The sequence below is a fragment of the Equus asinus genome, chromosome 13, assembly GCF_041296235.1.
Source record: "Equus asinus isolate D_3611 breed Donkey chromosome 13, EquAss-T2T_v2, whole genome shotgun sequence".
Taxonomy (NCBI): Eukaryota; Metazoa; Chordata; class Mammalia; order Perissodactyla; family Equidae; genus Equus; species Equus asinus.
In genome coordinates this window covers 17,105,738-17,125,620 of record NC_091802.1, presented here as the reverse complement: position 1 = coordinate 17,125,620, position 19,883 = coordinate 17,105,738, and the positions used below count along the sequence as shown (strand labels likewise).

At 45.6% G+C, this 19,883-nt stretch overlaps 1 protein-coding gene across 1 annotated transcript in view; it reads right to left on the bottom strand.

Moving 5' to 3' along the window:
- Nucleotides 1–19,883, bottom strand: part of PITPNA (phosphatidylinositol transfer protein alpha) — a 36,496-nt gene that overhangs the window by 5,308 nt on the left and 11,305 nt on the right. The window contains exons 4-10 of the mRNA XM_014826872.3: nucleotides 19,121–19,212; nucleotides 14,742–14,749; nucleotides 13,610–13,684; nucleotides 12,372–12,455; nucleotides 9,326–9,403; nucleotides 9,065–9,175; nucleotides 8,174–8,296 (exon numbers count right to left, since the gene is read on the bottom strand). Of these exons, the coding sequence (XP_014682358.1) occupies nucleotides 8,174–8,296; nucleotides 9,065–9,175; nucleotides 9,326–9,403; nucleotides 12,372–12,455; nucleotides 13,610–13,684; nucleotides 14,742–14,749; nucleotides 19,121–19,212 (571 nt within the window). The remainder of the gene's footprint in view (nucleotides 1–8,173; nucleotides 8,297–9,064; nucleotides 9,176–9,325; nucleotides 9,404–12,371; nucleotides 12,456–13,609; nucleotides 13,685–14,741; nucleotides 14,750–19,120; nucleotides 19,213–19,883) is intronic.

Sequence of the window (19,883 nt, the reverse complement as noted above, 5' to 3'; positions counted from 1 at the left end):
CCAGAGTTTCCTCAAACTTGATCAAAATAATTGCCCAGGGCACTTGTTGTAGACTCCTATGCCCCAGACCTGATGAATCAGAACCTGTAGGAGATGGACCATAGGTGAGTCATAAAATCAATCAGTCTTACAAGCCTCACTTTTCATTCAGGAAAGATCCTCTGCTCCACACAACAAAGTCTATTTTCCGACACCAAGCCAGTATGTACTTATTCCTAGCTCTACCTGGAATGCCTGTCCCCTGCAGATTTTGCTCAAAACTCACTGTCCTGAATGATGTCTTTAAATTTTTAGTGCTCCTGTAACTTCAGTTATCCGTATTAATAATCTGTTAATATATTACTTTATAAGGGTTCAACAAATTTAAGATTTTTCAACATGACAGAGAGATGGTAAAGATAATGGCACTGTCATATTTTAAAAAAGACAGTAAGTTAACCTGTGGTGTTAGGTATGAATTGGAAGTATTTGTGTGAACAGAATATGTAAGATAGATAGAGAAAGAGACATAACATTTCCCTAGCTCTGTCCTATGAGAAGGCTGGGAGCAGCGACACCCAACAGTAACGAGCACACCTAGCACCTGAACACCCTCCTCCACTGAAAGAAACCAGGGCTCTTTGGAGATATGGCCGATTCTAGGGCTGAGTCATGGGAAGGACAAGACAAGCCCAGAACACTTCCTTGTATTTCAGGTGAACGGAGTAACTGTACAGAAAGACAGACAGGATACAATGCAAAGAATACCCAATCTGTGACGTTCTAGCCTAAAATACAGAAACGAGATCTACTCATGCAGAATCACTGGACAGACCCAAAGTAAAAGACATTCTACAAAACGACCGGCCCATAACCTTCAAAAATGTCAAGATCATGGAGTCCAGGAAAACTGAGGAATTGCACCAGGTTGAGAGACTAGAAGGGTAGAGTGTGCAATCCTGGGTTGTATCCTTTGCTTTAAAGAGATGAGGTCTCTGGGTAAAGGGGTATACAGGAGCTCTTTGTACTCTTCTTGCTATTTTCTATAAGTTGGAAACTCTTTCGAAATATATATAAATTTTTTCTTTTTTAAGATGGCAACAGATGTTCTGTTGCCAATCTTTTCTTTTTCTTCTTCTTCTTCTCTGCAAAGCCCCCCATTACATAGTTGTATATTCTAATTGTAGGTCCTTCTGGCTCTGCTATGTGGGACGCCACCTCAGCATGGCATGACGAGCAGTGCTAGGTCCATGCCCAGGATCCAAACCAGTGAAACCCTGGGCCGCCGAAGCGGAGTGTGTGAACTTAACCACAGGGCCGGCCCCTCAAAATATATATACATAAATATATAGGGGCTGGCCCCGTGGCTGAGTGGTTAAGTTTGCGTGCTCCGCTGCAGGCGGCCCAGTGTTTCGTTGGTTCGAATCCTGGGCGTGGACATGGCACTGCTCATCAAACCAAGCTGAGGCAGTGTGCCACATGCCACAATTAGAAGGACCCACAACGAAGAATATACAACTATGTACTGGGGGGCTTTGGGGAGAAAAAGGAAAAAAATAAAAAAATCTAAAAAAAAAAATACATATATATGTATATTTTTGGTGAGGAAGATTGGCCCTAAGCTAAGATCTGTTGTCAATCTTCCTCTTTTTCCCTCGAGGAAGACTGTCACTGAGCTAACATCTGTGCCAGTCTTCCTCCATTTTGTATGTGGGATGCCACCACAGCATGGTTTGATGATTGGTGTAGATCTGTGCCCAGGATCCGAACCCGTGAACCCCAGGACACTGAAGTGGAGCATGCAAACTTAACCACTAAGCCACCAGGCCGGCCCCCAAATAAATTTTTTTTTAAAGACAAAAACATGTTCATTAAATGTCTGCTCACTAATGACTATTCACATAAATTTTCAATAATCAGAGAGGCTAAGATTTTAATATCATGGGAGCAAAGCTCCTTGGGCCTCAACCAGATCCTTGTTATAACCTGAGAGTTCACGGCCTCACTGTAATTAACTAACGCAAAGCCAGGTCCCGTTTTCCTACTCCTTGAAATAAGATGCAACTTCCTATCAGGGAGCATGAAAGCTTCCCCTACTCTCAGAGACAAGGTCCCCCAAGAGGGTGCCACTGAAAATAAAAATGCATTACTTCATTCTTATAATGAAATGCTCTAAGAATGCTTATTTCCTGTTTCCTGGGGCCTAAATGACATGAGAGATTTTATCTGACGTTTGCAGTGTTTCTTGGATCAAATCACTGCAGGCTATATATACACAGGCAGTCGAGGAACATGAAAACAGAAACTCCAGTCCTGGTTTGTTTGTTGTTAACAGTGGTTTCCTCCAGGGAATGAAGCCAGGGGTTGAAGGAAAGGACTTTTATTCATCTGTGTATTTTATTTATTTATTTGGACTTGTATTTTTTTAAGATTTTTCTATATCTTTTGAAAATTACTTTACTTTTAAGTACGAAATACTCCTTTGATTTAAAAAAACTAGTGAAAGTATCAATGTCAATATCCTGGTTGTGACACTGTACTGTAGTTTTCAAGATGCTGTCATTGGGAGAAAAGGATCTCTGTATTATTTCTTATAGCTGCATGTGAATCATACAATCATCTCAAAATAAGTTCAATAAAAAAATAATTAATAAAAAAAATCAGTTTAAGACACTGAAAAGTGGGGCCGGTCCCATGGCTGAGTGGTTAAGTTCGGGTGCTCCACTTCAGTGGCCCAGAGTTTCACTGGTTTGGATCCTGGGCGTGGACCTAGCACTGCTCATCAAGCCATGCTGAGGTGGCGTCCCACACAGCAGAACTAGAAGGACCTACAACTAGAATATACAGCTAGGTACTGGGGGTCTTTGGGGAGAAGAAGAAGAAGAAAAAAAAAGATTGGCAACAGATGTTAGCTCAGGGACAATCTTTAAAAAAAAAATGACACTGAACAGCAACCACAAACCAATTAGCAATTCTGAAGGAAGACAGATATGAGGCACATGTGGAATGGTTTTTAGAACCACTTTAGAAAGCCACTCTATAAATAGGTTCAGTCCTTTGGGAAAGAATTTAGGCAATAAGTAACAAGTCTTAAATTTTCTAATTCCATTTGTAGGAATTTATTCTTAGGAAATAATCCTAACTACCCAAAAACCTGAGTGCACAAACATTTTCACCACAGCATTATTTAGAACAGTGAGACAACCTGACATGTATCTTGTAGTCAGAATCATGTATGTGAAGAAATTTCTTTTAGTGGGAAATGCTTTGTTATAATGTTCAGAGAAAAATGTAAGATAACCACCGGCACATGCAAAACAAACATAACTGAGTAAAAGTGTGCAGAAAGACTTAAAATGTTTGTAGTGGCTGTTTAATAGTTTAATGTTAAATGTTTAAATAGTGAGAGTACAAGTGATTCTTTTTCTTCCCACTTTTCACTATTTTCCAAAAAATGTTCAATGCTTAATATTGAAAAATGAAACTGTATTTTAAAAGAAAATAAAGCTACTCCCATATTTCAAGATGTTGGCCAACATTCCAGGTGGTCTGCCCTGGGGTCAGTCACTGCCGGGCAGGTCAGAGGGATTTAAGACTCCACCAGACACCATCAGCCTCCACATACAGGGATCTCTCAGCCGCAAAAAACTTAGGTCTGCGTTCTGCAGACGCAATGGGAATCTCCCAGTCCAGTACCTGTGCGCTGAACCAGAAGGTAACCTTAACTTCTCTGAGCCTCAGTTTCCCTCTCTATAAAATGAAAATACCTAAGGCGTAGGTAACCATGAGGATTTCATGACACAATACATGTAAAATGCTTACCATACATGACAGGCATACAGTAAGACCAATAAATGTTAGTGTCTATTAACAATACAAATAATTTTATTGCCACTATGTTCAGGAGATAGTGAGTTTCCCTTTACAGGAGGTGATCAAGCACAGGCTAGTGGGGAAGCTGCAGAGGAGACTCAAGCACTGGACATATAGTTGGACTAAATGACCTTTAAGGTATCTTCTTTCTTTTTTTTTTTTTTTGAGGAAGATTAGCTTTGAGCTAACTGCTGCCAATCCTCCTCTTTTTGCTGAGGAAGACTGGCCCTGAGCTTACATCCATGCCTATCTTCCTCCACTTTTTTATACGTGGGACGCCTACCACAGCATGGCGTGCCAAGCGGTGCCATGTCTACACCCGGGATCTGAACCAGTGAATCCGGGGCTGCCGAAGTGGAACGTGTGCACTTAACTGCTGCACCACCAGGCTGGCCCTCTTCTTCCACTTTTGAGATTATAAGCCTCTTAAGAGAGCAGGACCAAGGGAGAGGGAGAAAAAAGGGAGAGAGGGAGAGAGAGACCTGCTCTTCTACAGGCACACATTTCCTGATATTTTTCTTTTTAGGGCAAAGGACTAATCTCTTGATCCCTTGTTTCTCAAATCCTTGAGCCTCATCCAAGAATGGTAGGTCCACCCCCCGCAGGGACTAGAATCATACCAGTGGTGACTGTGGCCTTATAGTGACCCCTCATAACTCAAAAAAAATTCCACCCACACTCAACTACTATGCATTGGTTTAAAGAATAACAGTCATAATTCCTATTGCAAACTTGCAGTTGATCATGGCAGATTGAATACATGCATATATTGCTATTCCTTCCCAAAACCCAACCATGATGACAGTAAAGGAATAAAAAAAGATATAAAACTAAGAAGACAACAAGAACAGAGGAGACAACAGCAGACAAAAGATGGTAACAACATTCTGGAAGATGAAAAAAGGACGGATGAGTAGTGACCAGAGCAGCAGGAGCTGACTCCTAAGTACCTGTGAGGAGGGGGGCCAAGAAAGAGAAGACCAATTTATGCTATAGGTTCTCCAAAGGCTCAGTAACTGGCAGCACCAGGGACCTCTAAAAGTGGGGGTGCAGGTGGGACTGGAAACAGGTGACTTGCTTGAAAGTGCAAATAAAGAACGATTGGGCCTTGGTGTGCCCTGGTGTTCCCTGCCCCAGTTCTCACGGTCAAGCAACCAGCCCCTTCCTGCCACAGCAAAGCCAGGGGGTTTACTTTCTGGAGGTGCCGAGGGAAGCCTGAACTTGGGACCCCAGGTTCAGCTAGGGGCAAAGTGAGCATGATGCAGAATAGGGAAGGGATTAAATTAAAGCCAACTCATGTCATGGTGAGCCCACCAGGACCCTTCTCCAGCTCAGTTTCCAGAATGCTGACCATCTCCCACAAGCAAGAGACTGAGGAGTCCTCCTGAGGCAAAATGAGCAGCCCAGGAAAAATAGACTCAGAATCCTGAAGTAGAGGACCCCAATGGAACCACCCGACTACGACTGCCCTTCAATGAAGCCCACCCACTGATTCAAAGAGCTTCCCCTCCACTTTTTAGAGCTTTAGTCTTAAGTGTGAGTGGATGGCTAAGGACCACCAGTCATTTGAGGAAAGCCCCTAACACGCAACAGAGAGTCTGACAAGAAAAAGGAGTTCAGAGGAAACAAGGAACATTCAGGGCACAGGGATATCTTGAAGACCAAACACAAAAACAAAAAATGGCAGCTTGGGAAAAAGAAGGTAACACACGTAGACAGAAAAGAAAAAGCACTTAAAAAAAGAACCCAGAAAAAGAAATACTTGAAAATGTTTTAAATTCAACAGGGGAGAGAGAGAAGTTAACATTGGAAAGTTACCTCCCAGAAAACAGACAAAAAAGGAGAGAAAAAATAAGAAAATTAGAAGGTCAATTCATGAGGTCCAACTTTTTTTTCTTAGGAAGATTAGCCCTGAGCTAACTGCTGCCAATCCTCCTCTTTTTGCCTAGGAAGGCTGGCCCTGAGCTATCATCTGCGCCCATCTTCCTCTACTTTTTATATGTGGGACGCCTGCCACAGCATGGCTTGCTGAGCGGTACCATGTCCGCACCCGGGATCCGAACCAGCGAGCCCCGGGCCGCCAAAACAGAATGTGGAACCTAACTGCTGTGCCACCAGGCCAGGCCCGAGGTCCAACTTCTGACTAATAAAAATTCCAGAAAGAGAACAAAGAAAACAGAGGGGAGAAAATTATGAAATAGATAATTCAAAAACTTCCCAAGGGCTGGCCCGGTGGCGCAGCCGTTAAGCTCGAACATTCTGCTTCGGAGGCCCGGGGTTTGCCGGTTTGGATCACAGGTGCAGACATGGCACCGCTTGCCAACCCATGCTGTGGTAGGCGTCCCACATATAAAGTAGAGGAAGATGGGCATGGATGTTAGCTCAGGGCCAGTCTTCCTCAGCAAAAAGAGGAGGATTGGCAGGAGTTAGCTCAGGGCTAATCTTCCTCAAAAAACCCCACAAAACTCCCTAACAATGAGGGCTCTCAAACTTCAGATCTGAGGGAGGCAGATCCAGTAGATCCTCTGGAGACTTCTCCCAGCTCCAAGAATTGGAATTCCACCCAAAGGGTGAAAGGCTGTCAGCAAACACTTCCAGGAACCCCAGTGTACTGTAGGCTGGCTTTTGTCAGGCAGTGAGTGGCTGAAGCTCCAGGCTAAACCCTGAAGGTTCTGTGTTGCTCTGTTGGGTAATTTTTTTCCTTCTTTTTTTTCAGGACCAGGGTAACCAAAAGACTCAGGCTTCACTCTTACATAGTCAGAATCACCAGAGCCCTGGACACTAAAAATCTACCACTTCCTTGGGGCCAGCCCGGTGGCGTAGCAGTTAAGTTCCTGCGCTCTGCTTCAGTGGCCCAGGGTTTGCTGGTTCGGATCCCGGGTGTGGACTTATGCACCACTTGGCAAGCCATGCTGTGGCAAGTGTCCCCCATATAAAGTAGAGGAAGATGGGCATGAATGTTAGCTCAGAGCCAGTCTTCCCCAGCAAAAAGAGGAGGATTGGTGGCAGATGTTAGCTCAGGGCTAATCTTCCTCAAAAAAAAAATCTACCACTTCCTGAAGATCCTTAGCAGAAGAATCAGGAACTGTGTCCAAAATCCTACCACTTCCCTGCCAAATGTAGCTGAAAGAACAGCGAAAACATCTGCCTTCAACAGGAACTAACTCAGCACACCACTTAACCAGTGAGTCAGCCTAGGAAGTGCCATCATGCAAAGTAAAATCAATTCCCCACGGGGCTCCCAAGGAAGGAAGAGCTCCTGGGCCCAGTTCCCACTCGAGACCAGCACAGTGAAGCGGGAGCATCCCTGTAGCATGGGGCGCCATGTCACCTAGGCCGGGGTCTCACCTCAGACCCTGCTGGAGAGCTGGGCAAGGCTGCGCAAAGCCACACCTACCAGATACTCATCCAAGGCAATGAGGGAGAAATGGATGGCAGTTCTTATGAAACAGAGCTTCCGGCCTTAATTTTAGCCTGAGAGGGCAGGAGGGCCCCAAATGGCATTTAGAGGGGGGAGAAGAGGCCAAGTGATTAAGAGCTATGGCTCCTATCCTGACCATGCCACCTGTAGGCTGTGTGACCCTGGGCACAGCGCTGACTCTCTGAACCTCTACCTCCTCATCTGAGTGTGGAGATAAGAGCATGCCTCCTCGCAGGTGCGGCGAGGACCACAGGCGGTGGCGTATGTAAGAGCCCTTAGAATGCAGGCTCGTACCCAGTGAGCACTTGAACGTAACCTCCCCAGGGTGAGCCTCACAGGGAAGCACACCCAAATGAGGCGGCGGGGTGCTAGGTCTTCAGGCTCCCAGGAGGCAGGTAGCCCTCCTTCTGGGATCCGTGCCAAGGCCAAAAAAAGAGTAAAGGCTCCAAACTCTAAAAATAGCTCAAAACCACCTTACAGAGCAGTTAGCTGTGTGTGTGCTGTTGCTGGCCTCCGTGGCAATGTGTGTAGTACGCAGGGACGGGCCCAGCCTGCCTCCTTGCAGGTCACCTCCAACTCTGTAGCCCAGCACGACCCCCCCCAGCTCTGAAGAACCACTGCCGCAACCGTTTTACTCACTTGGCATTCAGCACTGACCGCCAGACTTGTCTCTCTGGATATGCAAGACCTCAACTAGACTGCACTCAAGAGCACAGGCTGTTTTCTTCCTTATAGTTCCCATATTGCCTGGCATTAGACCTTACCCCATAGTAGACACTGACACATTCCCAGACCCACAGGACAGTGCCCTCAGAGAACTGCCCCAGCATGACAGCCTCCTCAGTGTTCACCGATTTATCTAGTTGAGAGCCCCAGAGTCTCCTCTGGGCTCCCACTTACCTCATCCAGCTGTCTCTTTGTCTCTTCTTCCATCCTTCGAATGTCGTCCATAGTCAGGTCAACCCACTTATCGAGCCAACAGAACAGCTGCCTGTGGAAGTTTGTAAACAGACGCTTCTCTTGCTATAAAAAGGAGGGACTCAAGTTAGAACTCAGAAGGTGAAAGCCACTGTTGCAGCTCTCCTCCCCGTGATCTTCACACCAATACCCACCCTTTGCTGGGGAGGAATGATACCTGGCTGGCTTATCTGGACCAGCCCTCCAGTCCCATGGGTCACAGATCTTTGACGTCACATGTCTAGCAAGTATGGCGTTAATTGAGGAGGGAGCCCCCAAGAGAGGATGTGTGCCTACCTCACAGCTAGGCCCTGTGCCCGAAATGCTACCAAGACAGGCAGTCTGTGAGTTCACAGCTAAGCCAAGGCCCCAGAACAACTGTCTCAAGTTTCCTCCTTGTCTCTGGAGCCTAATGCCAGGTTAAAACTTGCTAGCAGCTGTGAAACGTGGCCCAAGAGTGAGGCTCTAGCACATCAGAGAAAAGGCTATTAACACTCCTGAGATCTGCCTAGTTCAGCAATTCACGGCACTGGAGAATGTGGCTCACAGTGCCTCTTGCCTTTTGGCTTTTGTCATTCAATCATAGCAAGCCTCTTCCTGTTTCCGCCTTTTGCCTCAGTTTCCTTCCCTGTCACATGCGGTGCCCTTGGATGGACAGCATTAAACTGCAAAGACAGTTAAGTGCAAGGGGAAGTGGGGGACTGGGAAATCAAACTGAAATATCGTGACATTGGCTACCCTAGGATACAAGTCACATGGGTTGTATGATCTCTCGTTGGGCAAAACACCCTCCACCAACACACACACTGGGAAGGCCTCACCCTGGTCTCTTACCTTATGTATAAAGTTTTCCACTTTGTTCTGTAGGCCCCACCACTTGAACTTCACAGTAACCAGTTTGTATGCACACATGTATGGGCAGTCTTTCTGATTTACGAGTTCTTGCTGTATTAGAAACACACCCACAGGCAGGCAGGTGACCAAGAGGGCGGCCTCTGACTCTCCCTTAGCCCAGCCCCAGGCATTGCCCTCCTGCGCTGGATGCACGCCCACCCACAGTGCCCGGCCCCCTGGTGGTGAGGGTGTGAACTGCACCTTCCAATTGGGGCCCAGGGGTCCTCGCCCTGTTTTGATAGATTTAAATTTTGCTGGGTCTTCCTCAGCCTTGTAATCCTGAAAGAAGTTGTAGAATTGGAGTTGGAGGTGGGAGGGAGGGTGGGGGGGGGGAGGACGGGGTGGGGGGAGAGGGAGGCAGAGAGAGAGAGAGAGAGAGAGAGAGAAAGAGATCAGATTTTCCATCAGAGTACAGTTCATTCCATTCTTGATGTGCACAGAAAATATGGGAAAATGTTACAAGCAAGATATAGAACTGTTTACATTTGCCTCAGAGGAGAGCTCTGTGTGATCTTCTCTGCCAGGGTTTGTTTTCACTTCACAAGTATGAAAGTTCTACCACACTGCCTGAGCAGGCACGTATTCCCACCGATGAAGACAGGGATTTTCAACCCGGGCTGAGCATCCAGATCACTAGGGAAGGCTTTTTTTTTTTTAAAGATTGGCACCCGAGCTAACATCTGTTGCCAATCTTCTTTTTTTCTCTTCTTCTTCTGCCCAAAGCCCCCCAGTACATAGTTGTATATTCTAGTTGTAGATCCTTCTGGTTGTGCATGTGGGACGCCACCTCAGTGTGGCCTGACGAGCGGTGCCATGTCCACGCCCAGGATCCGAACTGGTGAAACCCTGGGCCGTGGAAGCGGAGCATGTGAACTTAACCACTGGGCCACGGGGCCAGCCCCCAGGGAAGGCTTTTTCAAAATACGATTTCTGGGCCACTCCACCTAAAATCCAGTGAATCCAAATATCTGTAGGTGAGGGTAGCATGGATTTTTTTTCTAAAACTCTGTATGTGATTCTAAAATGCAGACAGAGCTGAGAACAACTGGCTGCCATCGTTCCTGAAATCTAATCCCATCTCCCTCTGGCTTGTCTTTTGTTTTTCAACTGGCTTGTTTTAATAAAATCCTTACTGGAACTGTTCGAGGTATAGACTCTATCCTCTTGTGTACCACCATCAGTCTCACCTCACTGATTCACAGCGCAGTCAATGCTGTGGGCTAATTAACAAAAGTCAATCTCTGGCTGTTCCTCTGCATGGACTAATGTGGGCTCAGGAAAAGCCAACTCATTATACCATCTGCTTAACAAAAATAACACAGATAACAAATCACACGCATACACACACAGTGATAAGGTATTCCCCAAAGCTAAGGAGATTATTTATGTGTACTTTAAAAAAATAAATCTTCCTCACCTCTGCTGCTTCCCACTCACATGAAATAACCAGAGTTGACAAAATACTCAGAGAGCCACACTCTTTGCTAGTATTTCTTTCTTTCTTCTTTTTTTTTTTTTTTAAAGATTTTATTTTTCCTTTTTCTCCCAAAGCCCCCCGGTACATAGTTGTGTATTTTTAGTTGTGGGTCCTTCTAGTTGTGGCATGTGGGATGCTGGCTCAGCGTGGCCTGATGAGCGGTGCCTTCTCTGCACCCAGGATCTGAACCAGCGAAACCCTGGGCCACCAAAGCGGAGAGCGCGAACTTAACCACTCCGCCACAGGGCCGGCCTCCTTTGCTAGTATTTCTGTCTGACAAATATCTGGGAATGTTCAGTTTGAGGAAATTCATCAAGCTGCACACTTATGATATATTCCCTTTCCTATATATTCTATACTTCAATAAAAAGTTTTTTGAAAAATCCCCTAACCTTTTGGGGGGGGATATTACATAAGGAGGCACAAGATGGTTTTCATATCTTTTTGGAAATGCACAAATCAAAATATCTTAGGCACACAGAGTGACTCCAGGAAAGAGGCATCAGAGAGCAAATACTTATTCCCCACCATGGGGCAGACAGCCACATTCCTGTGCCCTGATCCCAACAGTCCTCTGTCAAAGAGGAAGAGCGCTGAATGAGGGGGACCTGACCCTCTTCTTCCCTAAATAAATACTTCCTGGGAGCACAGCACTGAGCAGGATGGACCCGGCCCCTGGTCTCTCCTAGTTTATGGTCTAGCAGTGGACTGTCCTTTCCAGGCACCTGTTGCCATGTTTGTTACTCTGAGAAGCCACCACCAACTTCTCGAGGGCAGGGGACTTGTCCTTTCATATATTTTGCACTCCTTACTGGAACCTACAGAGTAGAGTATTCCAAACACCACAGGCAGGCAATAAATGCTTTTTAATGACTGGGTTGGAAAAATAACTTTGAGAACTAGTTTCAGGTTAAGTGCCATCTCAGCCATCTCAGCTCAGCATCTCAGCAAATCACCCCCAGGACTATCGACAGCACCTGCATTGTCCAGCAATAATTTCCGGAGGCCAAACAGGACACATACATCTGGGCCACTATTTTCCTGGTGATATTCCCAAGTCAAGACAAGGGAACCCTTTTTTTTTTTTGAGGAAGATTAGCCCTGAGCTAACATCTGCTGCCAATCCTCCTCTTTTTGCTGAGGAAGACTGGCCCTGAGCTAACATATGCTCCCATCTTCCTCTATTTTATATGTGGAACACCTGCCACAGCATGGCTTGCCAAGTGGTGCCATGTCCGCACCCGGGATCTGAACCAGTGAACCCCAGGCCGCCGAAGCAGAACGTGTGCACTTAACCACTGCACCACCGGACCGGCCCCGTGACAAGAGAACTCTTAATACTAATTTTAAAAATAAAACAAACAGGGGCTGACCCCATGGCCGAGTGGTTAAGTTCGCATGCTCCACTTTGGCAGCCCAGGGTTTCACCCGTTCGGATCCTGGGTGTGGACCTAGCGCCGCTCAGCATCAAGCCATGCAGAGACGGCATCCCACATAGCAGAGCCAGAAGGACCTCCAACTAGAATAGACAACTATGTACTGGGGGGCTTTAGGGAGAAGAATAAGAAGAAAAAAAAGAAGATTGAGAACAGATGTTAGCTCTGGTGCCAATCTTTAAAAGAATTAAATAATAAATAAACAAATAAAACAAACAACACCCAAGAGAAAACTTCCCTTTGAGAGAAGCTGGGTATGGTTCCTTGGTTTCTCTGACACTTAGAAGTCATTCCTGCATCTCAAAGGCCACCCATATCTCTAAACAGCTCCTACCTTGCTAAGAACTTGGCTTCGATCTGCAATGTCTATATATATGGCTTCCACATGTTTCCATGCCTCAGGCTCCAGTTTATGCACCTGCAAGAACAAGGAGGACCACTGTGTAGTTTTTGTCAGTTATAAAGCATCCTTTACCCAGAATGGATACCTAGGGACAGCTATCCCCATAGTCACTGATGTGAGATTCCTACTGGTAAAGAACTACATGCAAAATTATCCAAAGGAATGGGAGGTTGGATTTTAAGTGGACATACATTTGAGAACGAAGGCTCTGATTTTTCAGGCTAAGCACTACTGCATCAGGCCAAAATACTCTCAGGGCTACCTAAGCACCTACGTTATTTCCATATGCTCCCCCTTTGTAAAGACTGTAAATGCCCACACAGAAGTTGCCTGCTTGGCACATATTGCTTATCTTGATGCTTTTAAAATTAATTAATTCAAACAGGTTGGACCTGTACATGATACCAAATTATGATACAAATTCAAAATCTACAAAAGGATATGATAAAGAGTAAGTCTTTCTCTTGCTTGTCTCCCAGTCCCCTCCCCAGTAACACCATGCTACCAGCTTCTATTCACATACAAACAACCATATGCAGGGATTTTTCTTTTAATACAAACAGTAGCACATACACACATGGTTTTGCATCGTGGTTTTCCCACTGAACAATATATCTTGAAGATTGTTCCCTACTGGGTTTTTTTAATGGCTGCATAATATACCACTATATGGCTGCACCACGATTTAATGATGTCCAACTGATGAACTGTTATGTTGTTTTTAATCTTTGGCTACACAAAAAATGCTGCAATGAATTTCCTTCTGTATAAGTTATTTCACACATGTGAAAACATAACTGTAGTATAAATTCCTAGGTGTAGAATAGCTGGGGTAAAGGATAGGCATATTTTAAATTTGAGGAGTTATTGGCAAATTGTGCTCTAAAGAGGCTGTAATTTGATGTTTTAAAAATACAGCACTTCTGTGCCAGGAGTTGCATTTTGAATTAACCCCAGCACTACAAGAAGGCCTATAAGGAGTCTTGGAGATCATATTTTGCAAATTAGAGACAGAGCAATCCCATGCTGGTAGGACAAGTTAGCCACAGGCTGTTGTCTTCCTGGCCTGGGAAAAGGGAACCACGGAGAAGACCCCACAGCAAGGATGGAGAACAGGGCAGAGCCGCAATATCCCACCATGGGTCGTGGAAGTCCTTTGGGCTACTTACATTCTCCTGAGTGCCAAGATCTGGTTTGTGCCAGGTTTCAATTTTAATCAGAAAGTCTTCTTTCATGTACTCATTCTGGAAGAGGGAAAAAATACCATAGAGTCACCAGGCTCAAAGTTGGAGAGTAACCATCTCCCGTTACTGGATCATGGGCCGTTGAGACACCAGCCTCTGCCTTATAATAACAGCCAGCTTTACTGGGAGCCCACGGTATGCCAGCTATGCATTATCTCACTCAATCTTCACCCCGCCTGTGAGGTCTGTAGTAATATCACTCTCATTTTACAGATAAGGAAAGTGAAGTTCAAAAGGGTGAAGTGACTTGTCCAAGGCCACAGAGATGATGACAAAGGTAGGCCTCAAAAAAAGGTTTGTCTGACTTCAAAAATCCAGGTATTTGACCATTCTGCCATACTAGCTTATGCATAGGGTGCTACTGGTTAATTAATAGTGTGGGAAGGACACAGGAAGACTTTCTAACCTACCAAAAATGTTCACCACTGCCCCATTCCCCGCAGCCAGCCTTCTGCTGAGGCCTGAAGTTCTCTTCTCAGCAATTTAACCCTTCCCGTTAATTACTGTCTTCCTCCCTCAGTGCTTTTTAAAAATTGGAACTACTCCAAGGAGGAACACATTAACCCACTAAGCCCCCAGCAGGAATTAGGTTCCCAGAAACCACCTACATTTACCGGTAGGGCAAGGCACCTGGATGAGAATGCTGAAGGGTGGACAAAAAGGGCAATGACAGAGGGGATGGTCACGCAAAAGAAACTTTTCCGACTTCACAATTTCACCAAGGGTCAGTGCTTACTGGGGTCAACAGATGCCCAAATAGGAAAGCCACAACCAGGCCAGCTGAACCGAAGTTTCTGTACAACCCGGAGAAAGCACGGCCTGGGGAGATAGGGGACAGCCTCGAGTCACTCTGCACATGGGAGACCCAGGATGCCACAGTCCTGACTGTCACTTTGCCAATGAACAGGTTCCTCATCAGGACTGAAAGGATTAAGCTTCAAAAGCTCTAAAAGTCACCCAAGAGAGAGAACTACCCAGGAACCTCCACGCAGGTATATTTTCATTTCTTCTTTTCTTATAAATCATCTACAACTCCAGCCCCCCTGGGAATACTTACTGTAATAACTGCTCCAAGGCAAGGACATGGAAAGAAGAGAGAAAAAGGTTAACAAGGATGAATAAATATCTGCCCATCACCCCCAGAGACGATGGTGGTCTCCACTCCCTGGGGATTATCCCACAGGCACTCTCCAAGCCCCAGTGAGTGCACCTGGTACCCCAAATGCACCAACCCTCAAGTTTCACTCATACAAAAGTTCCAAAACACCAAATCTGGAATTTAATTAAAGTGATGCCACTATCAGCTCCTCGGGATTCTTTCCAGCTGGGCAAGGACGGGGAATGGCTCTGACGAGCTGATGCACTGAGACACACCACCCTGCCGTCAGAGCATCTCCTGGTGCCCCCCTACTTCCTGGGGAACAGAGCAGGGCACTTTAGGCCAGGCGCTGTCTACCTGCCTTCTGCATCCTTCCTCTCACTGTAACCAAACCTCTCACCTTCTACACTCCTGCTCATTGTAATGAGACCCCCTCGGAAAGCACAGTTCAATTATTTATCAGAGAAAATGACTGCAGCTCTAATGTTACTGGAGGACGGACTAGCTCTTCTCCCGACATCAGCCCAGCTCATTCCGTACCCTCTGAATTTAGGAGTTACCTAATTTCTGGTGGATGCCACACCACCATGTTTGGACAGTACATGGGACTAACAGTCAAACTTCATAACTCTAAAACTGAAACTCCCGAGAGCAGGAGTCCTGGGCTGCATATGTGGCAGCCCCCTCCCCAGAGCGGAGACAGCAGTGTCAGGCCTGCCTGGTTTGATGACGCCAGCCACTAAGGTTCTCCAGCTAACCACCGATTTTAAATGCCTCTTCTCTAAGCAACCTGCTTCCCATTTGGCCTCTGTAGGGACAGAATGTGCTAATCAACAGACATAAGAGTTTGATCACTTAAGCAAGTGGACATTTTTCACTACACGTTGGCGTTCTGATTATACTTTGGTTTCCCATGTAGAAAAGTCCACAAGGAATGAGTGCCCTAATCAGCAAAAACGAATATCTGCTTTCATTAGTAATTTTGTATTTTAGTATAACTTAATATATTGGCATATGGGGTGTTTATACACTAGTCTTTCTGAGAGCCTGAGAAACAGATCCACTCAGTTCTGACAAATTAGGTTATGAAGGTGACGACCCTCCCTGGCCTTTAATGCCACCTAGGGTGACCAATCTCTAGGCCTCCCTGGCCCCTGCAAACACTGTGCATTCACAGCACTCCCTTTTCTTCAAACTGCAATCCTGAGCACACTGGAAAAGTCCCAGGAAACCCTTTGCAGTTGGAAATTAGAGCTCTCCAAATAAGATGAATAAGGTACTTTAAAACCATGGCTTAGCAAGACTGTATTCAGCCTCGGGTTGAGGTTAGAGGGAGAGGCAGAAAGAGAAACATTTATTTTCCTCTTCCTACTTTCATTCACAGGCCAGCCCCCATCTTACTCCCTCCTCACGTCCCAACCCATCAGCTTCATGGGAAAAGAGACAGAGAGAAATAAAGTAAGAGGACAGAGAGAGCTGATTATGGGTAGAGTATTCCAAATCCATCTTCATTCCACTCAGAATAGGGTTAGAGCCTTCCAAAAGGCATGCAGAATTTTACACCATGCTCCGGTATCCATCTCATCTCAAACTTCGATCAACTTAGCCCAGGCATAGAGGTTTAAACCAACAATCTTTCTCTCATCAACTCCCAGAGGGTTGGAAAGGAGCCTTCCTTGTTTACATCTCTTGTTTTAAAAGAGCAAGTAACTAACTGAACAGATCCAAGAATTGACATATTCATTCAGCACGACGGTGGATTCTGCCTATGAGACAGCACCTCCCCTACCCGGCTCTCTGCCTCTCTTCCTTTTTTTAAAAAAACTGTTTTATTGTGGTCATATTGGCTTATACCATCATGTAAATTTCAGGTGAGCATTATTATTATATTTCAGTTTCTGTATAGACTCCCTGTCTCTCTTCTTCAAGGAGTATTTAGAAATTACTTTTATCTTTTTTTTTCTTTTTGGCCAAGGATCAGGACAATATGTGAACAAACATTTGGCATCTAGAGAAGTGCCCACGTCAGCTGCAGTACACCCTCCTCAGAATCACACAGAGGACAGTGGCATCTCTCAGTTGGCACAAGCTGTGTATCCAGAACCCTGCCCCAGACATGGAGGAGTCCATGCTATCCATTTGCCTCCTTCATGCCAAGTTGGCTCCGGTTCTTACGACACATGCTGAGTACAACTCTCTTAGACATCAAGAAAATTCACCTTTGGCCCTAGACCAGACACACCCAGCCATAGCACACACTGTCTTTTAACAAAGTGTGAGCATGTCTCTTTTCCAAGAATTTAACAGCTTCCTGTCTGATGCTTATGGAGTAGTGATGTCTGCATTTTCAGGCATGGCAATAAAACTCTTAAGTGTTATATATCCCAGGTCCCACCAATGATTGTTCATCTCCTGATACAAGGTTCTTGAACCTGTATAGGGCCACTGAGGATCGGAGAGAGCAATGACTCCTGTGCTCTAGACTTAGTCACTCCCAAAGTCCACAGGATAAGGACCACATGGCGTGGAACATACTCATCAGATACAATCTAGGGAGTGCCGGGTTTCAACAAATAAGGCAAAGGAAGCAGTACACGTAAGCAGAGGCTGCCAGGAGGACCCAACAGGCAGACTGTCTGTGCAAACAACTATTGGTTGGCTGGGGGAAAGGCCACACACCTCATAGACAAGTTCTAGGGGAACTCTACGGACTCTATCCCCCTTAGGATATGGATCAGTACCAGCTTGTGCCCTCGAAGAGGTCCACTCCTAGATGGCCCTTGAGACCTAGGAATCGTAGAAAGCTAAGAGTCTGAACTACTCAAAGGGAATCCCAGAATGTCTAGAATAGACAGTTCTCTGTGGTGGTTCAAATCTTTCCTTTCCAGAAACTCCAGACAGGAGACTGACCAAGATTAAGTGAATAATTCCACCCCCACTCCCACCTTCAACTACAGAATGTGCTGGTTTAGCATAAGCTACTGATTCAGGGCTCTTAGCAGTGGCCTCCTTCCTCCTTGTCCCTCTCCCACCAAAATCTGGCATGCACACTCCCTGCGTTATGTAACACATTTGGGGGAAAGCTGTTTCTAAATCCTTTGTCATCAGAAATTGAGCTTATTCCGCTTTTCCCCAACAATACCAGTGTTTCCTTTGCTATGTTTTCTTGGTGTCTAGACCTGACCTTTCCCCAGGGTAGGAAGGCCACCCGACAGGTCCTTTCCTATGACTGCCTCAAGAGTCCCTGGGCCTCAATGTTGCTTTTCAAGCCAAACACAAATATATCACATTATATTTATTATATAATTAAACTAGAAATTTCAGTACCTAACAATAAAGGAGTAGTTTAAAAAGATCACAGTATATTCATACAATGGAATACTATGCAGCCATTACAAATTTTTAAAAATACTAGACTACATAGTGACAGAGAAAAGGTTCTCCATTTACTGAGCAAAAATGAGCAATAATTACTAGGGGGGCCGGCCTGGTGGCACAGCGGTTAAGTGCGCACGTTCCACTTTGGCGGCCCAGGGTTTGCCAGTTCGGATCCCAGGTGCGGACATGGCACCAATTGGCATGCCATGCTGAGGCGGCGTCGCACATGCCAGAACTAGAAGGACCCACAACTAAAATATACAACTATGTACTGGAGGGCTTTGAGGAGGAAAAGGAAAAATAAAATCTCTAAAAAAAAAAAAGGAAAACACTAGAAAAAAGGACACTAGGGGCCGGCCCCGTGGCCAAGTGGTTAACTTCGTGCGCTCCGCTTCAGCGACCCAGGGTTTCACCAGTTCGAATCCTGGGCACGGACATGGCAGCACTCAGGCCATGCTGAGGCGTCGTCCCACGTGCCACAACTAGAAGGACCCACAACTAGGATATGCAACTATGTACTGGGGAGATTTGGGGAGAAAAAAAGCAGAAAAAAAATGACACTAAAATGTTAACACTGACTATCCAGGGATGGGAGAATCACGGGTGAATTATTTTGTTTGTATGTATTTTCTAAAATTTAAACAGAGAACATTACTTTTGTAATCAGTAAAAACAATCAAAATTATCATACCATCCCCAAATAAGAGGGGTTGGTTCTATGCATCTCGGACCATGAGTACTTGGTGGTTCCCACCCAGCTGGCTGCCAAATTACACTGACAGTATTGACACTCACCACCAGCCTGAGGGAGTCCCTAAGCTCATCCTTTCACTGGCTTAATCTGGAAAATGAAGGTGGGACCCAACACCCCAATTCCCCCCCATCTCTGGGTCTACTTGACCACACCCTTCGTCCACCTTGGGGCCTAAACTCCAGCTTCTAGCCAGGTCTGCACTCACCAGTTCTGCAATAAGGGTAGGCATTCCACGCCTTTTCATGTATATTCAGGGCTCCCTCTGGGGCCAGCATTCGAACAAACGTGGGCACTTTGCTATAGTGAGAAAAAGGGGTTATGAAGAGAAATGGAGGAGAGAGTTAGAAGACAGTAAGTGTTTACATCACATTCTTCAGCTCCAGCTTCTTCAATGGGGAGTTGACAAGCAAGTTTCCGTGAGATGAGCAAGTTACTCTTGTGTGTGAGAAGCCACCTGTCAGAGCCTGACACCTCAGCTCGTCTGGCTACTATCATCCACTTGCAACTTCCTCCACTGCCTACCAGGAACAGGACAGCAGGCGAGACCCCAGGCTACCTGCCACAGCTGGTCAGTCATTACATTATCATTATGCATTTTTCCAGAGCTCACCGGGCCCAGGGAATTTTACTACACACTGCAAGGATGAGCTATCTCCAAGAATGTATCAGGCTAGGTTTATGGGCCAGAGGACTGGTTGACTAACTTGGAATATGGGATCCAAGATGATCTGATCTGTTATCGTCACTCCTGGGAGGCCAGGAGGACCTCAGGGCCACCAGCCTCCCAGGGTGAAATATTTTCTTCTATTCATTTCTTCTTATCTCAGGTTACAGAACAGCATGTACAGTATGAGCCTTTTTTTTTATTGAGGTAAAACTGGTCTATAACATTATATTAGTTTCAGGTGTACAACATAATAATTTGATATTTGTATACACTACAAAGTGATCACCACAATAAGTCTAGT